The 19194-nt window shown below is 36.5% G+C and overlaps 2 protein-coding genes across 2 annotated transcripts; both read right to left on the bottom strand.

Moving 5' to 3' along the window:
• Positions 1-127: 127 nt before the first annotated feature.
• Positions 128-8242, bottom strand: snx1b (sorting nexin 1b). The gene is made up of 15 exons (XM_051115748.1): positions 7946-8242; positions 7606-7738; positions 6122-6264; positions 5961-6027; positions 5308-5351; positions 5070-5211; positions 4816-4894; positions 4313-4388; positions 4109-4222; positions 3922-4015; positions 3633-3838; positions 3398-3541; positions 2029-2109; positions 995-1066; positions 128-914 (listed from the first exon to the last, which is right to left on the bottom strand). The coding sequence occupies exons 1-15, from the start codon at positions 8075-8077 to the stop codon at positions 864-866; spliced, it is 1578 nt and encodes a 525-aa protein (XP_050971705.1). The 5' UTR covers positions 8078-8242; the 3' UTR covers positions 128-863.
• A 283-nt stretch (positions 8243-8525) lies between these two features.
• slc8b1 (solute carrier family 8 member B1) lies at positions 8526-15993 on the bottom strand. The gene is made up of 15 exons (XM_051115806.1): positions 15577-15993; positions 15154-15306; positions 14830-14882; positions 13971-14028; positions 13369-13474; positions 12921-13088; positions 12624-12737; positions 12183-12236; positions 11751-11890; positions 11433-11574; positions 11068-11189; positions 10675-10828; positions 9467-9547; positions 9245-9309; positions 8526-8934 (listed from the first exon to the last, which is right to left on the bottom strand). The coding sequence occupies exons 1-15, from the start codon at positions 15739-15741 to the stop codon at positions 8746-8748; spliced, it is 1764 nt and encodes a 587-aa protein (XP_050971763.1). The 5' UTR covers positions 15742-15993; the 3' UTR covers positions 8526-8745.
• Positions 15994-19194: the final 3201 nt, after the last annotated feature.

Here is a 19194-nt window from a genome sequence, read left to right as displayed (position 1 = left end):
AGGCCCCGGCTTCTGCAAGGTATTGTGATATCATGAATACACCAGCAGTGCATAAATGTTAAAATGCTAAAAGCATCAACAGTACAAATGTTTACGCATTCTCCTATAATGAAACCTTTTTTTTGTAAGTAATTTATGTTTTAACAAGTTCATCTAGAATTTTTAATAGAAATACTGTAAGTAGACCTTTATCTGGACCTGTCCAGATCAGTGCAACTGTTTGAGAACATAAAAATTCAGTCAACACAAACTATGGGTTTTCATTCAAAAGACACCAAACATTTTTCATTCATAGTCTGTGATTCAGTCTTTTTTTCCTGTATCATACTCTAACTTTGCTATCATTTTAAATATGTGGTGCAACATCAGGCTGGGTCGAGTGCCCTGGGAACATCTCAAGTGTTTTCCTCTATTATCTGGAATGGATTACAAACTTCAAATGTTCAGTCTCTCCCCGTGCAAATCCGTGACACAGAGAGACACTCTTAAAGGCGGTTTAAAGTCTCTACTAAAACACTACACAGGCTAAGCACCATTAAAAACCTTGTAGGATAACACTAAACACACATACATACGTGCACACATAAAAAAATATTCTTGCTGCACCCCACACACAGCTGTTCTTTCTTTTTTTTTAAATGCCGCTCTGACCTTTAACCTTTACACTCAACATTCAGTTGTCAACAGTGACACGGGTCACTGTGCAGGTTCACCCTCACAATCTAGGGATCGGCTTATCGATGAACGAGTATTAAGATGTACATGTTATTTGACACACAGAGAGCAAAGGAAATAGGAAGAGAGAAATGTTGATTGTCTGTTGTCTAGGTCAAAGGTTAAGAGCGTGTGAGGTAAGGCTCTGATCAGGCGATGGCTTTGGCCTCAGGCAGGAAGGCCTCCCAACACTTCACCAGCTGGTTTAAGATAAATAGCAATTCATGAAAGACTATTCAGTGGTGTTTTATGTAAAACAAACACACATATACACACTTACCCTATGCTGTGTGTGAAGCAGGGACTCCAGGTATTTCACTATGTGCTGTTTGAAATCTCTGGCTTTCTCTTTCTGCCACGGAAAAACAATTCTGTTTTAATATTATATTTTGAAATGTAAAAAGGTCTTGACAGTGGTCACAGCTTTTGGAACTACTGAATTTCGGATAAACGCTGGCAAATTTTTAAAGGGATAGTTCACCCAAAAATTAAAATTCTGTTATTAATTACTCACCTTGATGTCATTGCAAGCCTGTAAGACCTTTGTTCATCTTCAAAACACAAATTAAAATTTAATGCACGTTCAGGAGAGTAACACAATGCATGCATGCATGTGCATTCAAAACCATCTTAATTTGTTTTCCAAAGATGAATGAAGGTCTTTCGGGTTTAGAATGACATGACGGTGAATAATTAATGGTAGAATTTTCATTTTTGGGTGAATGATCCCTTTTTATACTTTTAAGCCCCTTGTCCTTTTTCCTAAATTAACCCCAAAGTGCCCCTCTCTCAACAGTTATCAGCAATAATGTAGTGATCAATAAAACAAAATGTATTTGAATTATGATTATTATGACAACATGTACAACACAGTAACGAATGGCTGAAAACAGAAACTACCAGTTTATTTTATCTTATATCTGTCTGTCTAAGACATTGCCATTGCTTTGCTATAGGTTGTGTGCATCTTAAAAAAGCTGAAATTTCACTGGACAATGTGAAGTGTTATCTTTCCGGTCTGATTCATAAATCTCTTTTATAAACGTGAACACGTGAAATGGCTAAAATGGAAGCTGTTGCATTAATTCTTAGTATTGTGTTTAATTTACTCTTATTTAGGTATTGCATATTGATATACCATTTTATTATAATAATTGTTAAACTGGAATTACTCCATATATAAATTCTTCTTTTTTGATATTTGAGCCCCTGCTTCCGAGGAACTCTCTGGACGTCCCTGCTGTACTAATAAGGTTTTGTTGATGTTTTGTGCTGCAGTTCTACCACAATATATTTATACACAACATATCTTACCTCAAATCTGAGCACTTCTTTGCGCACAGTACAGGTGACTCTTTCGAAATCTCTCTCATACTGATTGACTTTAGACTCCCACTGTCCAGAGATACAGAAGACAGATCAATGTTTACAGCAAATCAGTGACCATATCACACTGTAATTCAACATAACTCCACCACAAAGATTTTGTATTTGTTCAATGTACAGTTGAGGTCAAACATTTACATCCTCCTTTCAGAATCATTAAAAATGTTAATTATTTTATCAAAATTAGAGAGATCATACAAAATGCACATTGTTATTTAGTACTGACTTCAATAAGATATTTCACACAAAAGATGTTTACATATAGTCCACAAGAGAAAATAATAGTTGAACTTACAAAAATTACCCCGTTCAAAAAAATTTTCAAGTGATTCTTAATACTGTGTTGTTACCTGAATGATTCACAGCTTTTTTTTGGTGTGTTTTTTTTTTGTTTAGTGATAGTTGTTCATAAGTCCTTTGTTTGTCCTAAACAGTTAAACTGTCTGAAAATCTTTCAGATCCCACAAATTCTTTGGTTTTCCAGCATTTTTGTGTATTTGAACTCTTTCCAACAATGACTGTATGATTTTGAGATCCATCTTTTCACACTGAGGACAACTGAGGGACTTAAATGCAACTATTACAGAAGGTTCAAACGCTCACTGATGCTCCAGAAAACATTTTTCTTATTTTGCCTAAATATATCATTTTTTTTTTTTATTTAGTACTGCCCTTTAGAGGCTACAGAACATGGTTACATGTTTCCCAGAAGACAAAACAAGTTCAATTTGCCCTTATCTTCAAATTTAAAAAGGTTCCACGCCCCGGCTCTTAATGCATCGTTTTTTCATTTGAAGCATCAGTGAGCGTTTGAACCTATGCACATGAGTCTCAGTTGTTCTCAGTGTGAAAAGATGGATTTCAGAATCATACAGGCATTGTTGGAAAGGGTTCAAATACACCAAAATGCTGAAAAACCAAAGAATTTGTGGGACCTGAAGGATTTTTCTGAAGAACAGCAGACAGTTTAACTGTTCAGGACAAACAAGGGACTCATGAACAACATCACCAAACAAAAAAAAACGTAACTGTGGATCATTCAGGTAACAACACAGTATTAAGAATCAAGGGGTCTTTTTTTTTTTATACATTCAACTATTATTTTCTCTTGTGGACTACATGTAAACTTTTATGTAAAATATCTTCTTCAAGTCAGTACCAAATAAACAATAATATGCATTTTGAATGACCCCTCTTATTTTTGTAAAATTAACATTTTTAATTATTCTGAAAGGTGGATATAAACTTTTGACCTCAATTGTACAGTGCTTGAATCATTCACTGTTGATGGTTTAACCTCATTTATGTCATCTTTAGCCTGCTGGAGCTTCTCTGGTTTGTTCGCCCAAAGCAGTTTGGCCTCAGCCTCTCGTTTCTTCTGCAGTGTGCTCTGAGCTTCCTGTAGACGCTGCCACACTTTCATCCTCTGTTCAAAACAGCACTGAGGGCAGCAAAAAACACAGTAAACATCACGCTACTTACGCAATGGGGTCTGACTGCTGTTTTTACGTTATGTGGTTGTGCTCTCTAACCCTCACGGCCCCCAGCAGTCTGACGTAGTCGGCCAGGAGCTCGGCAAGGATGAAGAAATCGCTGAAGGCCTGTTGCTGATGCAGCTGCTCCATCTTATCCTCCACTTCCGCCAGCTGTGACAGCGCACGAGACAATGCAGAGTTCTCCTCCACACTGCCCAGCATGGCCACACTCTTACTAAACACAGCTGTGTTACTACACAACTCTGCAAGGGGAGAAAGAGTTTGAAATCTTTTGTAACAGTATGAATCTGGAAGATTGACTTTACAGTGTAGTTTTCATTCTCACCTTTCCTGTGGTTTACTAATGAGTCAACAGCAGCATGAAGCCTCCTCAGTAACTGCTCCTCATTCTCCACCTCCTGCAGCTTACTCTCAAACCACTGACACACACACACAGAGGTGTCAATCACTAGTCAAATGCAACGACTGGAAGAATTTATGCCTTAGAACTGCATGAACAGAGCTCCACTTACATTATCTGATTCGTTCATTTTAATGGTCATCTTATTCACTGCATCCGATGCTCTGTTTATCATCTTCAGTAGGCCAGGTCCACTCAAAGTCTGAGTATTCACTGCCCTGGGCAACTAAAAATCACACAAACATGTTGTTTAGATATTAAAAATATGTAAATAAAAATACATATGTGTGTCTAGAAACATGATAAAGGTGATCACCTCATCTCTCTCTAAAAACTCTCGAACATCAGGGTCCTGCAACAGAGATGGATGAGCCACTACTCTCTGTAGATACCTACAGAAAATACAAATGCACAGTCAATATATATAATTAATATAACCAGTTAAAAATAAAATGAGTGTGCATTAGCATGTGAATGCATATATGCATATAAATATGCATGTCATTACAAATTAAGATATTTTTGATGAAATCCAACATCTTAATAAAATTAAGGTTGAACCACTGATGTCACATGGACTATCTTATCGATGTCCTCACTACCTTTCTGGGCCTTGAACATGGTAGTTGCTTTGCGGTCTATGCAGGGTCAGAAAGCTCTCGGATTTTTAAATCTTAATTTGTGTTCTGAAAATGAACAAAGGTCTTGCGGGTTTGGAACCACATGAGGGTGAGTAATTAATGACACAATTTTCATTTTTGGGTGAACTACCCCCTTAACCTCTGTTTCATGTGTATGTCTAATTATGCATGTGTTCACCTCTCCAGTGCTGCTCGTCTCTTTTCCACAAACTCCGCTGAGGATGAATCCTCCTTCCCTACCTTCACTTTAGTCATCCCTGTGACACAACATCAAACCACACGCTCAGTCAGCAAATCAGACCAGACTGCTCCGAGTAAAATGATGCAAGTAAGAGCCAACAGTAAACTCAGAGTAAAAATGAGAGTCTGGATGAGCTCACTAGAATGACTCCACTAGACAATGAGCCAGAGTGTGCGTGAGAAATTCTTTACCCACTACACTCTTTTGAGGTGGAGGTGGGATGATGCAGCCCAGCAGTGAGTGTTTGGCCGATATCTTCTCATAAAGTCCCAGAAAATCACTGAAACGTCGACGCACGGAGAACGTCTTATTAAGGAACATGGGCAGTGTAGTCTGGAAAGAGACAGAGAAGCATTGAAAAAGGCCATAATGCTGAAATATGTACCTTGAACAATCCAAAAAACGTAATAGGGATAAGCTATTGTGTACCTGAGTCGACACTTTGTAAGACATGTAGGCATTCATGCCATCTCCTGCAATACAACATAGAAGAACTTGTCACTATAGCTCGCAACATCCAGAGCAAGAGATTGAATCTTGACCAGTAGTTCTCAACATTTTTACTCTTCAAAGTCCAAGGAAATGTTTGAAAGCCCACACACATGCAGGCTAAGATATTTCTTCTATTAATACTGCTGTAATAAAGACAAACCTGCTTGTTTTTATGAGTGTTAACAGAATAATTATTAATTTTAATCAATAAAAGTAGATACAAAGTGATACAAATACTTTTCTGCTGAGGTCCCCTAGTGGGAAACTGGTTGAGAACCACTCGTCTAAAAAAATGTGATCCAAGTATATCCACCTTTTATTTTAAAGAAATATTGGGTAATGTCGTTTATAACTAGAACGCTGTTTCAGTTGTTTCTAGTTATTTTAGCTGTACAAAATCAGTTTATAATATGCTGCTTGACGCTGCAAGCTGTTATTCATTATCATATTATTTTCATTTATTTATTTAGTAGATGCTTTTTTATCCAAAGTGACTTACAAATGAGCAATCATATGATCACTGGTTTGTAGCGCAAATATTAGCGCAAATATTTCTACAGTTTAATAAAAAAAAAATGCATAATACAAACCAATTTTCTCTGGATTAGTGACTGCGATGTTCAGCTCAAACTGGTCTCCACTCTCTTCCTCCTCCAACTGTTGAAGTTCATCAGCATTCAGTAAGAATTAAGAATCTATATAAATCTACATGAATGCAGCTGAAAGCACATGAAGGGTCTTGTTTCAGTACCTCCTCCATGGTCTTGGTGACAATGCTGGGTTTGAGTATAGAATTAGGGATGTGTGTGGTGTTGCAAGCCGATGCGGTCGGGCCAATAATTTCTCTCCTGCCTTGACTAGTGGTGTTGGTGAGCGTCAGTTCTACAGTGGCCTCTGGTGTTTGAACAGACAGAACAAATAAAGCACGGAAGTGTGAAGTATGAGAGTAATAGCACTTCTCCATTACATTTACATTTAGACGCTTTTATCCAAAGTGACTAACAATCAAAATCAACAAAATCAAAATCAACAAAAGAAAAAAAAATTTTACTTTAGTATAGCATTGTTTTGGGAAATCTGTACTTTACATGAGTTCTGTTAAAACTGAATACTTGTACTTTTACTCAATCACATATACAAGGAAAAATAATAGCCCTTTAATCTTATTGTAATTTATTAAAACTGCATATCATGACTCCCCTCAGTGATTTAAAAATATAAATCCAAATGTAGCTAACACAAGCCAGACAACTGTGTACACATATGTGACCCTGGTCTTAAGTAGCATGGGTATATTTGTAGCAATAAGCAAAATTGATCTTTCTTTTAAGCCAAAAATCATTAGGATATTAAGTAAAGGCCATGTTTCATGAAGATATTTTGTAAATTTCCTACTGTAAATATATCAAAACTTAATTTTTGATTAATAATATGCATTGCTAAGAACTTAATTGGACAACTCTACATGTGATATTCTTAATATTTTGATTCGTTTGCTCCAAATTTTCAAATAGTTGTATCTCAGCCAAATATTGTCCTATCCTAAGAAACAATACATCAATGGGAAGGTGATTTACCCTTATGACTGGTTTTGTGGTCCAGGGTCACATATTAACCATCCCTTTCCGAAACTTGCTTCATGCTCTAGTGAAGTGTTTTTACAATAACCGTTAAAAATCACTTTATTCAAATGTCTGTAAAATCATCTGCTGATAATTTTAGTTGAGAACATTCAGACAGCAGGTTTCAGGATATTGGTTTCAATTTAACATCTGCTGTTAAATTCATAGATAGTTAGAAAAATGGAAAAAAAGGTTATTTTTGACAGGTTGCTTTTGAATGTTTTTACATCTAAAAATACTAAAATTAGAACATCTTTACTGTGTCTTGATTTCCAAAGCCAATTTGAAGCTAAGAAAAGTGTTTTTATACCCAAGTTTAATTATACGTAGATACTTTTTTTTTACTTTATTTATTTATTGGCATATTATTATTTTTTTAATGTATTATTTTTGACTTATATACTTTAACTTAAGCACAAATTTCAGAATTTCTTACATCTCAGACAAAGCATCTTTAAGTGGTGTGGTTCAGTCTCCCACACTATTTTAAAAACAAAGAAGGAATGCACTATGTTCTCCAACATGCCATCTGGTCTGCATGTCAAATCAAGTGTCAATACGTATTTATTGCTCATTATGAGTAACGGTGCAGCAATGGAGTAGCGAGACATACCAGTGAACAGATCCAGCTCTTCATCAGAGTGAAGGCCATTAGTGGCGTGATGGACATCGCTCCTGATGTACGAGCCCTCCTCACTGAAGATATCGCCTTCATCAGGAGCTGATGTGGGTGTGATCGGTTTACTCTGCAAAAACAGATTAACACAATGCCAACATAACAGCTGATAACCATGACATAATTGTAGTTCGCGCTGTATTATGAGACTAACCGCTGCACACACTGACTATGAGCTATCAGCTAGCTTCTGGCAAATGACACTTAAATATTTTCCCATATATGACTTAATCAGATGATTAAAAAATGGCTGTTTATTCTGAAACAGATGTCTCACTCTCGCGCCGGTGAATATGTCCTCGCCTTCATCATCATCCTCGTCGCTGTCCAGCACTCGAGCGTCTAATTCAGCCTCTTGATCATCATTATCGGGGAAAGGAGGAGGATTCCGCCCGCAGCTGCCTGACATCGCTTGTTGCGACCAAAGAAAATATACGTATCAAAAATGATAACGGATCAAGTCTTGAGGTTGGCGTAATTTCTACCCGACTGTACGTTACAGGTAAGCGGGGATTGAATTTCACTGCTAGGTAACCTCAGCCTACTTAAAAACATCCGCGGACGGCTCTGCGTTCTCCGGCTCAGAAAGAGCGCCGGTGCGACACTGCCACCTGATGGTCCGGAGCAAATATTACAACTACACCCACAAGCATACACACGAACAATCGTTATATGCTGTCATTCAGTGACTTCATTTTATCAGTACAGCTACAGAAATACACATTTACTCATCGTTTATTGTCTCATTGTGACCTGAGAGCAGTTCGGACTAATTTTGTGAACCGATTCAACCAGTTCAATCAAAAGAGTGATTATTTCACTACAAAAAAAAAAAAAAAAACACACAAACCAAAGCATATGTGCAAGTATCCATTTAATTAAATAATTTCAATAATAACTTCAATCTCATAATTCAAGATTTGTTTGAAATTTTAACTAGTGTACAGAAAATTACTGGCTCATGATCTTCAAAAACATACAGTTACAAAAATATATATATATTCTAATACATTTCTTATATATTTCTATGAGAGAGTAAAGATTTTTGCACTTGTCCAGTTAGTGTTTCTGCTGATGTCAGAATTTGATAATTCTAAACTCGGTGAGCAGCGCAACGACGAGGAAGACAACGTAGAAGATCAGTAGAAAAATGCCATAGACTCGGTTCAGGTGAAAACACTGAAGAGGAACCAGTATGAAGGAGAGGATGAGAGACAGACCCAGTGCTCCTGAGAGAACCCAGCACAACATCCCTTCTGGTTCCAGCTGACCACACAACAGAAAACACAGAGATCAGACTCCATCACTGATAAAAATTGGAATTTTCAACTAAAGCTTCCAACACATTCTCAGGTAAACACCACAGGACAGTATATAGCAGCTCCTGGAGGGCCGGTGTCCTGCAGAGTTTAGCTCAAACATGCCTCAACACACGTTCTTGGAAGTTTCAAATATATCTAGTAAGACCTTGGCTAGCTTGTTCAGGTGTGTTTGATTAGGGTTGGAGCTAAACTCTGCAGGACACCGGCCCTCCAGGACCGAATTTGGTGTGTAAATCATAGGGTGCGAGACATACCATCACAACATTTTTAGTCTGAAAGTACTGCAGCAGGCATCCCAGACCCACACCAAACAGCATGTCTTAATGTAGTGTTAAAGGCATATGTAGATCTCTAATGTACCAGGATATTTACAATACTGTAAATAAATAGTAAGATTAAAGCTGTTGATATATTTGTTAAAACACATAAACGAAAAATTAACACTTTTAAATTAACACTTTTATGTTAAAAGATACTAAAGACGATGCCTCCGAAACAGGCAGAAATGGCCATCCGTGGGTATCCCTGACGGGCTATAGTAATGTCTGCAAAGAAATCTGTGAAAACACACAAATATTACAGAGGTAAAAACATAATGGTGTGTAATATCCCACTGGTGTATGATTCTTTAAAATATTAAAAGCCATCTAGTGTTCAAAAAATTAAAAAACTCATGCATTACATTAGTACTTAAAGGATTAGTTCACTTCCAGAATAAAAATTTCCTGATAATTTACTCACCCCCATGTCATCCAAGATGTTCATGTCTTTCTTTTTTCAGTCAAAAAGAAAATAAGGTTTTTTGAGGAAAACGTTCCAGGATTTTTCTCCACATAGTTGTACCCAATGAGTTGAAAGTCCAAATTGCAGTTTCGATGCAGCTTCGAAGAGCTCTACACAATCCCAGCTGAGGAATAAGGGTCTTATCTAGCAAAATGATTGGTCATTTAAATAAATAAAAATTATTAAAATAATAATAATAATAATAATAATAATAAATTCTATACTTTTTAACCACAAATGCTCATCTTGCACTAGCTCAACCTCATGCATTATGTAATCACACATGTGTGACGTAGGCAGAAGTACTGAAATAAGGTAAAACAACTATGACAAACGTTGGAGGAGAAAATGAGATTGAATTTTTCACCTTAACCAACATTTCTGAACTGAACTACACGGATGAAGGACTAACCACGTGTGACTTTTCCAGCGTGATTGCATAATGCGTGAAGACGCAGCTAGTACAAAACCTCCATTTGTGGTTAAAAAGTATATACTTACATACTTGTAGTTTTTTTTTTTTTAGAAAACGACCAATTGTTTCACTAGATAAGACCCATATTCTTTGACTGGGATCATGTAGAGCCCTTTGAAGCTGCACTGAAAATGTAATTTGGACTTTCAACCCACTGGGCACCAGTGAAGCCGTCTATATGGAGAAAAATCCTAGAATGTTTTCCTCAAAAACATTCATTTCTTCTCAACTGAAGAAAGAAGACATGAACATCTTGGATAACATGGGGGTGAATAAATTATCATGAAATTTTGATTGTGGAAGTGAACTAACCCTTTAACAGTGCCAACAAAAAAGAAAACAATACAATCTAATAGATGCAAAATTAGTCCTAGAATATTGGCTATGAGCAAAAATCATAAAATAATGAGAAGATAAGTTCTATACCTCCAACGCTGTTGCCCCAGGCTAACAAGGTGAGGCCCAGTACAGTGTTGCTGAGACTGAGAACAACCCCCAGCAGGTGCAGCACACTAACAATCTCAGACGCCACAGTGCTGATCCACAGCGCACTGACCACAAAACCTAGCAGAGAATAGATCTACAAGCACACAAACATCAAAAAAATATATATATATTTATTTAAAAATAAATTAAATTGAGACAGTAAAGACATTTATAATGTCTACATAATGATTTATATTTCAAATAAATTCTGTTCTTTTTAAAGTTCTACTTAAAGAATTAGTTTAAAAAAAAATGTAAAATTTACACAATATTAATAATGGAGTAATGCAGCTGTTATCACAATAATAAATTGAATGAACTGAAGATTCATACAAAGTGATATCTAGGACGCCGCTCATTTGTGGTAGTGAAGAAGACTATGCCCGAGAGGAAGACTCCAATGCAGAGTACAAGCACCCACACTGGAAATTCTCCTCCAATGAGCAATAAGCCATCTTAAACGAAAGAGAAAGATAGTCTGTTTTAGTCACATGTACTTTACAGAACATAAAATCTGCATCAACAGCATTTGTCTTTTGGCACAAAGGAGGAATTTCCATCTGACGGAGTGCAGCAGGTGCATTAAAGTAACAAAACAATGACAGCAATGACATAACTGCACTTTTTATGTGCACACAAGAGACTGCTGTTAAACAAGTTTGGTTACATGGTTCAAATAAAAATGCCAACTGACTTACACTTGCCCGACTGCAAGGTAAGCACACAGACCAGAGGCCCAGTGATTAGGTGCAAACAGTTCAGTGGGCGTTTCCAGTTGTGGTCCTCCTTATCTGTGTCCACTACAGGAACTGTCAACAATAACAGCACTTCTACAGGCACCTAACACAGTCAGATAGACAAAACAGGATCGTCACCTTAAAATTACATTGGCATGAATATAAAGCTCAATTATTCCACAACTGGACAAATTTGTTTTAAACAACAGGTTACTAGAAAAATGATTACTCATTTAGAACCAGGAAGTGATCGTGCAAGTGAATTCACATGTTTTCAACCTTGATCACTTTGAGGACTTTGGCACTCCAGTGCTGTCTCCTCCAGGTCCGGCAGTCCACCGGGTTAATGGCATTCAGGAAGATCTGAGCAGTGGATTGAGTGTAAGGCAGCAAAGGTTCATACTCTCCTTCATCTTCATCTGAAACATACATTTATACACATCAACACATACAAATACATATGTGAGAATTTCACACAAACCAGTAGTCTAAATCAAAGCACAGAAACATAAAATGTAACAACTTAACACATAGCAATACAGTTGCTACATCACAGAACTTCCTTAAAGATGCGAAACTCGCTAACTTTCACTGTACCAATGCAGATAGCAAAGCCACATGATTATGAAAGTCTGTGGTTTTGAAAACAATCACACATAACCCACTGAAACTTCAGCCAACACAGTTTTAAGTTGAGAGGAAGTGACCCACCATGTGCTTGTATGCTGCCATTTTCTCTACATGAATCAGATGGGAGAATCTCTTCTGAAAATCAAAAACAGCAGTTCATTAATCTCTGCCCAGACTAACACAGCTGTCAGTCAAACAGCATTAGTTTTACTTCATAAACATCAACAGCACTTTATTTAAACAGACAGAGCTTTGAGTTTGTATTGTTGTAAGCACTATATCTGAATATGTGACAGCTGAGCTTAGTGCAGTTAACTCATATTAATAGGGAAGGGAACAAGTACACAAGTAACCAAAGCTCAGTCATCAAAAACAATTATGTGAGTTTACAACACGTTTACATTAAATAAAAGAAAAGGTTGATACTCCTTATTCAGGAATTGTAATATGACTGAAAGATGGTAAAAAAGTGTGTGGTGTGTGATTTGAGTTCAGTGCTAAAAAAGACGGCAGTCTCTTTACCCTGTTCTCTGCCTGAGGTCTGGGCCGATCCATTTAGTTGATGCTTCTGACGATTGTAAATATATGCACTAACAATCACAGTCACAACATATGCAATATACAGCACCAGATAACCTGTGGAGAACAGAAAAGCATGATAAGAAGAAATGGATGATTTGTCGAACAAATTGAAATTTCAATTGCATCCATATATTATGTATGAAAATGGAACATGCAGAATGAAAATATGTGTAAATTTCCTAAATGAATAAAAAAAAAATGGTACAAATGTGATTAGGTGAATAACGTTTATTGTACCTATGGATTCTCCAATGGTAATATGGCCTTTATACAGGATACTGAAGGTCCAAAACACAGCCGCAATGTAGAAAATGACATCACGAAGGAATGGTCGGGACGCCACAGTGAAGGGCTTAACCAGAGCAATGCTTCCAGCTACCACTGTTGTAACAAAGATTCCCGCTCCTAGGAAGAAAAAAAAAAAAATGAACATTAGGAAAACATTTTTCATGTTTCTTCCTTTTTATGATTGATGAATCTGTTTACAAGACTTAAAGGTGAAATGTGTTTCAAATACTCCCCCTGTCTGCTATTGTCAGTCAAAACAGTCCCAAGGTTATGGTCAAACCACTTGCACGATTCAAGCAACAGTTTACCTTAAATACTCCAATACACGTCCTTGATGTGCATGTGTGTGTATGATAGAAGTTTGGTGTATGCGTCTTTAACATAGCTGATCTCTCACCAAACAGTGCTCCAATGGCCAGACCAGCGGTCTGAGGGCGAGAAAATGCAGCCATGGCACTGAACACATCTGGAGCCCCATTTCCAAGGGCCAGGAACGTTACTCCCTGTTCCACTCAGTCATGGAAAACAATGACGAAAACACACCCAACACAACCTCACCGCACAGTTTGGACCTTTTCCAGCATCCAAAAAAATCCAAACTCATCACTAAGGATTGCACTCAGTCACACATACAACACACCCCTCTCAGTCATGCACATACTTTTATGACACAAACACACTTTAAAGACTCTTCTCGCTCATGCGCATGAACTTCAAGAACACAAACCGTATTACACTCCAAACAAACAGTACAGAGAATAACACACTCTTAGCTTGTAACAGACCATTCGTTTGATATGTCTAGTTGTTTAGCATGTTGTGATATTCTCTTCACTTCAGGACTCAGAAGTTTATCACTGCTGTGGTTGATAAGGACATAGCAGAGGTCCACAGCGGCAGTAATTAACCTCCTCGACCTATGCAAAATGAGGACAAATTACAAGGATCAGCTGACGTTGGAATAGCTGTTCCGCCACGTATCAACTATTTAAAGGATACGGCTACATTATGAGTCAGTCTTAGTGTAGAGGAAATGGCTGAGAGGTTTGGGCAGAAACTGCAAAAAAAAAAAGAAAAAAAGACATAAAACAGCATAATCAAAGTACATATTATAATCCGAATGCATTTAAACTCAAATTTCTTTTCTTTATAGAACAAATTCATTCTAAATAAATTTTACAACATAATGATGAGCTGACCCATCTCGACCCTCAAAAAGCAGAACCTTTTTAAAATAAAGAGACTTAATTCTAAATTCTCCAAATAAATGAAATACATTGTCTCTGTCACATGAGTGCTAAGAGAAGTGAAACCTAGGTCATGGCCAACTCAGCTCTATTGATATTGTTATAAGAACACAAAAAATACACATGTCTCTAAAGTGCTGCAATTATTGTTTTAAGTTTTAATCAGTTACTAATTTTAATTGCATGACAGCCCTAATGATCAATTTAACTGCAAAGGAAATACAATGTGAATCTACACACTGAACATTCACTTTAAAAGTAAAGATTTCTCACATTTTTACCTTTTAGATTACACCTAATTCAGTCAGGCTCAGTTATTACAATATGCTAAATATGAGTAGCCTGTTGGATCAAAAAGAGATTTTGAAAAATGTCTCAGGGCTTTGTTGTTGTTATCCGTAAAATGGAAATCAACGAATACCAACTTTCTTATTTTTTGTGTGTATGTTGTGCACAAGAAAATCAGTAATGCATGTGAGGTTGAGTAAATTTTTGTCTCTTTAAGACAACAGAAGAACTTTTTTTTTTTTTTTACAATAGAAGAACTGACCACCAACCGCACGTGCAAGCCGATTAATAACACTTAGAATTCTCTCAAATACACAACTTACAAATCTGATGCAATCAGCCCAAGAACATAGAACAGAACAAACAACCAGAGGACCTGAGAGGAAGAAATAAAGAAGAGGGAAGGAAAAAGAAAACGTGACAGTGACTTTAACAACATACAAAACCAAGGAGTTCATAAAACGTGCAACCAATTTAAAATCAGATTACACAGCCTGGATAATGCATTATTATTAGTTTCAGTTGGATATGCAAACAAAAATATGTCACGCTCCAAAAATAAACTTACATAACACTCAATTCACTGATATGTAAACAGCTTAAAAAGTAAACAGTGAGTTTGGTGGCTAAGCTAAATGTGTCCTTACATAGAGTGTGATGGCTAGGGGCAGCAGATTAGGTGGGAACAGGCAAAAGGTGACCACAGGGTATTTGATAAAGCCTTCATCTGAAGTACAGTCCGATGTATTCTTCACAAACTCACATCTCTGATTGGCAGACAGGTTCATCACCACATCACACTGCAACACAGATCAACAAATGCAGCTGTGCGGGATTCTTTGCTAGTAGTTAGACAGCATAACTGTAGTCAGACCACATTATTTTTACTAATGTTAAGGAAAAAGACACCAAAATGTATCTGACACGTTAATGACACATTATTGTGCACACTCAGTAACTTGAGTGTAGTGGGTTTGATCTGAGTCATCATAAGCGATCATGATTGACACATGCAGCGTCTTTTTTTTTTTACGTGATCACATATTTCAAAGAGGTTTTGTTCAGCTCACCTCGTCTCCATTGCGGTCCGGTGTGACTTCTGAAGGTCTGTCTGAACGCCAGCCATTCCTGTGTGGTACGAGGTGTGTATTTGACTGGTAAACAAATTTCTGGCAAATGACACGATCCCATTGCAGAGCAACGGTGCAAAACAACACTAAGACAAGAGCACGCATTTGTAGGCTGATACTGCTTCAACATTGCTTGTCAATGTTCAACACTAGTAGTTGAAGTGTGGAAGATCGACGGCAACTTTCCAGGTTCCGTAGCGCTCTTTTCCTTCAATGTAATAAACTCCATGTATTTTAACGCTGTGAATCACAATCCGTGGTTTGGCCTAAAATAACGCGGGACTCGTTGTGTCACAAGAGAGAGTCGACTAAATGGGAAGTGTGCATGTCAGGTCACTCCAGTATTTCCTATACAAACAGCGTGACGAGCTTTCTTATCCGCCCTCCCTCTGTCCTGAGGTTGAACAGACATTAAAGGGATAGTTCACCCAAAAATTCCGGTGTTACACCAAATAACAATATTTACTTAAAAATGCATTATTTACTCAAAATTGGAGTTTGCATTCCTCGAGAATTAGCAGAACCAGAAGCACTGAAATTTGGGGTAAACTAACCCTTTAAATGTCGCCTTCTTTTTTTGTGGACTTTACAGCTTGGCGTAGCTACAAGTTTATATTTGTTATGTCATGTATTTGTAATGCCAACAGTTTTGGTCAGTGACATTTTAAACATTAGACTGTCTTTTTTTCCTCCGTTAAAGTGTTTTTTTTTTTTAAGATGACACTGTTTTAAAAATATGACTTTGTTCTAAGTTAAATTTGATAGACAAAAAAGTGTTGCAAAATTGCTAAACTTAGGTTTCAAGTACATAAAGTGCATCCCCTTTTTACCAGTGTCTTAAGCCAAAGGTTTGCTAGCCTTAATCAGTTCAAGCTGATGTGAAAAAGTTCACGTAAGCTGTCTAAAACCAGCCAACAGACCAATCAGACCAGACTGGGAGATGAGCTTAGACTAGCAAAACTGTATGATTTGACCTTCTTAAAAAGCCTGGCCAGCAAGTCATCCTGAAATGTGAATACATTCATGTGAGAGCACTTTTTGACACTCTGTAAAGTTTAATGATCCAGCTATATATTTCTTCACCCAACTCGCTTTGACCTTTATAAAAGCCTTACATGTAAGCTAGAAGACATCAGTATGCGTATCTGAGAGCAGCCCTTTGACATTCTCTAAAGTTTCATTAGGCTATGTCAAAATTATTTGGAGTACATCTATCATTTATTGGGCTGGGCTCAGTGAATAGTGTGAATAATATAGATGTCGACCACTGGGATTAATGCCACATAGCTGTACTGTCTCAAAACTGTCTTAATTATTTAGGTTGATATATTTTGGGGCAGTGCTGGGTAGTGATTACATGTAATCTGGATAATGTAATCAGATTCCAAAAATTGAGTACTCATAACTGGATTATATATAAAAAAAAAAAAATTCTGTTTATGGATTACATAATTAAATATTATTCATCAAATGGGAGTAAATTATTTATAATTTGTGACCCTGGACCACAAAACCAGTCGTAAGCATGGGTATATTTGTAGCAATAGCCAACAATACATTTTATGGGTCAAAATGATTTTCCTTTTATGCCAAAACTCATTAGGATATTAAGTAAAGATTCCTACTGTAAATGTCCTACTGTAAATATATCAAAGCTTAATTTTTGATTAGTAATATGCATTGCTAAGAACTTTAAAGGCAATTTTCTCAATATTTTGATTTTTTTTGCACCCTCAGGTTCCAGGTTTTCAAATAGTTGTATCCTAACAAAGCATACATCACTGGAAAGCTTATTTATTCAGCTTTCATCTGGTTGACTTGAGGTTTTGTGGTCCAGGTTCACATTTATTGACTTTCCATAATTCTCTTTTCTCTTTTAACGTTTCCTTTCCAAAAATCCATGTGTATCATATAGCTTTGATAATATTCACAATTAGGGCTGCAAAATAAAATAAATAAATAAATAAAAATAAATGTTTCGTTTTACAGTATATGTTTGTGTATTATGTATATTTATTATGTATATATAAATACACACACATGTATATATTATGGAAAAATATGTTAGATTTATATATAAAATATTTATATTTATATATATAATATAAATTATATAAAAAGAATGAATATATATATATACATACATATATATATATATATATATTTTAAATACATGTATGTGTGTGTATTTATAGATACATAATAAATATACACAGTACACACACATACAGTATGTAAACATAAACTTTTATTTTGAATGCGATTAATTGCTATTAAATACTTTTTTGCTAAATTAATAAATCACTTCCTAAAGTGTTAGAAGGAAGTAGTGACCTTCTTGTTTGATTTTAGCAAACTGATCATTTACAAGCACATTTCCTGTGTTACAGTTCAGCAGTAAAATTGTTATGTGCACTTTTTATCCATTTTTGGTTAAAATAAGTATCATTTAATTGCTGTTGTATAAATGTTAAAATATTGCTAGTTGTATTGTCAAAATGTCATGTTGTCTTATAGCAAGAAACATTTGTGGTCATATCAGAACATCTGTCAGCCTGCCTAGAATAGCTGAGCTAGGGGTTTATAAAAAGTATGGATTGTCTCATCTTTTATGAGAATCAGTATGTTTGGAGGATCTAGTTGCTCATACATACAGTCACTGCAAATGAGAAGGGTCATATTCAGCTCTGATTGAACAGCTGATGAAACAAACCAGGGGCCAGTTGCTTTAACATAACCACTATGTTAAGACTGTGTCTAAAGAACTAGTCTGGCCAACCAGCAATTAGCAAAGGGGGCAATCTGTTTTACTTTTCAGAATCAATTCATCAACCTGATTTAAATATTATGACAAGTCTTAAAGAAAAAAAAAATGTCTCAATTTTGGTGCAATTTTGTTTTTTTTTTTATTTTTCTCTCAATTGTAACAGTAACTCACCACTGTTCTTGAATACAAATTGAACTGTTATTTCTTTTTTAAAGAATAAAGACTATAATCATGGGTTACATGTATTTTTCTTGATGAAGACATTTTATTAAAACACTGTAGCATTTCTATGACACAGCTGCTGGAATGAGCACAGCATAAATGTTCTTATTTATTCATAAATTCAAAAAGCCAAAATAGCTTGTCAAAAATGATCTGCTGAGCAATTATAAACTTCAAATACATCCACCAAGTTTGTGTCTCTGCATGTTTTTCTGAGCGCTATAACGGGCACTGAAAGAGTTAATGCGGAAGCGTTAATGGGTAAAATTGGTCTGACATCATGTCTTAACTATTTCAGGATTGTTTCTATCGGGGTTGGACTGGCAGCACCAATTGGGGTCTCAAACTGGGATCATTCATAGAGTCACAGCTAGCATCAAACCCACCACACACACACTAATGCACACATGTCCACATGCACACATGTACACACATGTTGATGACAGCTTTGACACATCCTCTTCCCCCCCACCCCTTGGAATTAGAAGCCCGCTGGGTCACAAAGTCTCTAGCCCACGGAAACTGTCTACTAAATGAAAGGTCAGTCAAGCTTGATGGATACAGTTTCT

This window comes from Labeo rohita, chromosome 7 (genome assembly GCF_022985175.1).
Source record: "Labeo rohita strain BAU-BD-2019 chromosome 7, IGBB_LRoh.1.0, whole genome shotgun sequence".
NCBI classification, from domain to species: Eukaryota; Metazoa; Chordata; class Actinopteri; order Cypriniformes; family Cyprinidae; genus Labeo; species Labeo rohita.
Note: the sequence above shows the minus strand (reverse complement) of the source record. Positions and strands in the feature narration are given on the sequence as shown.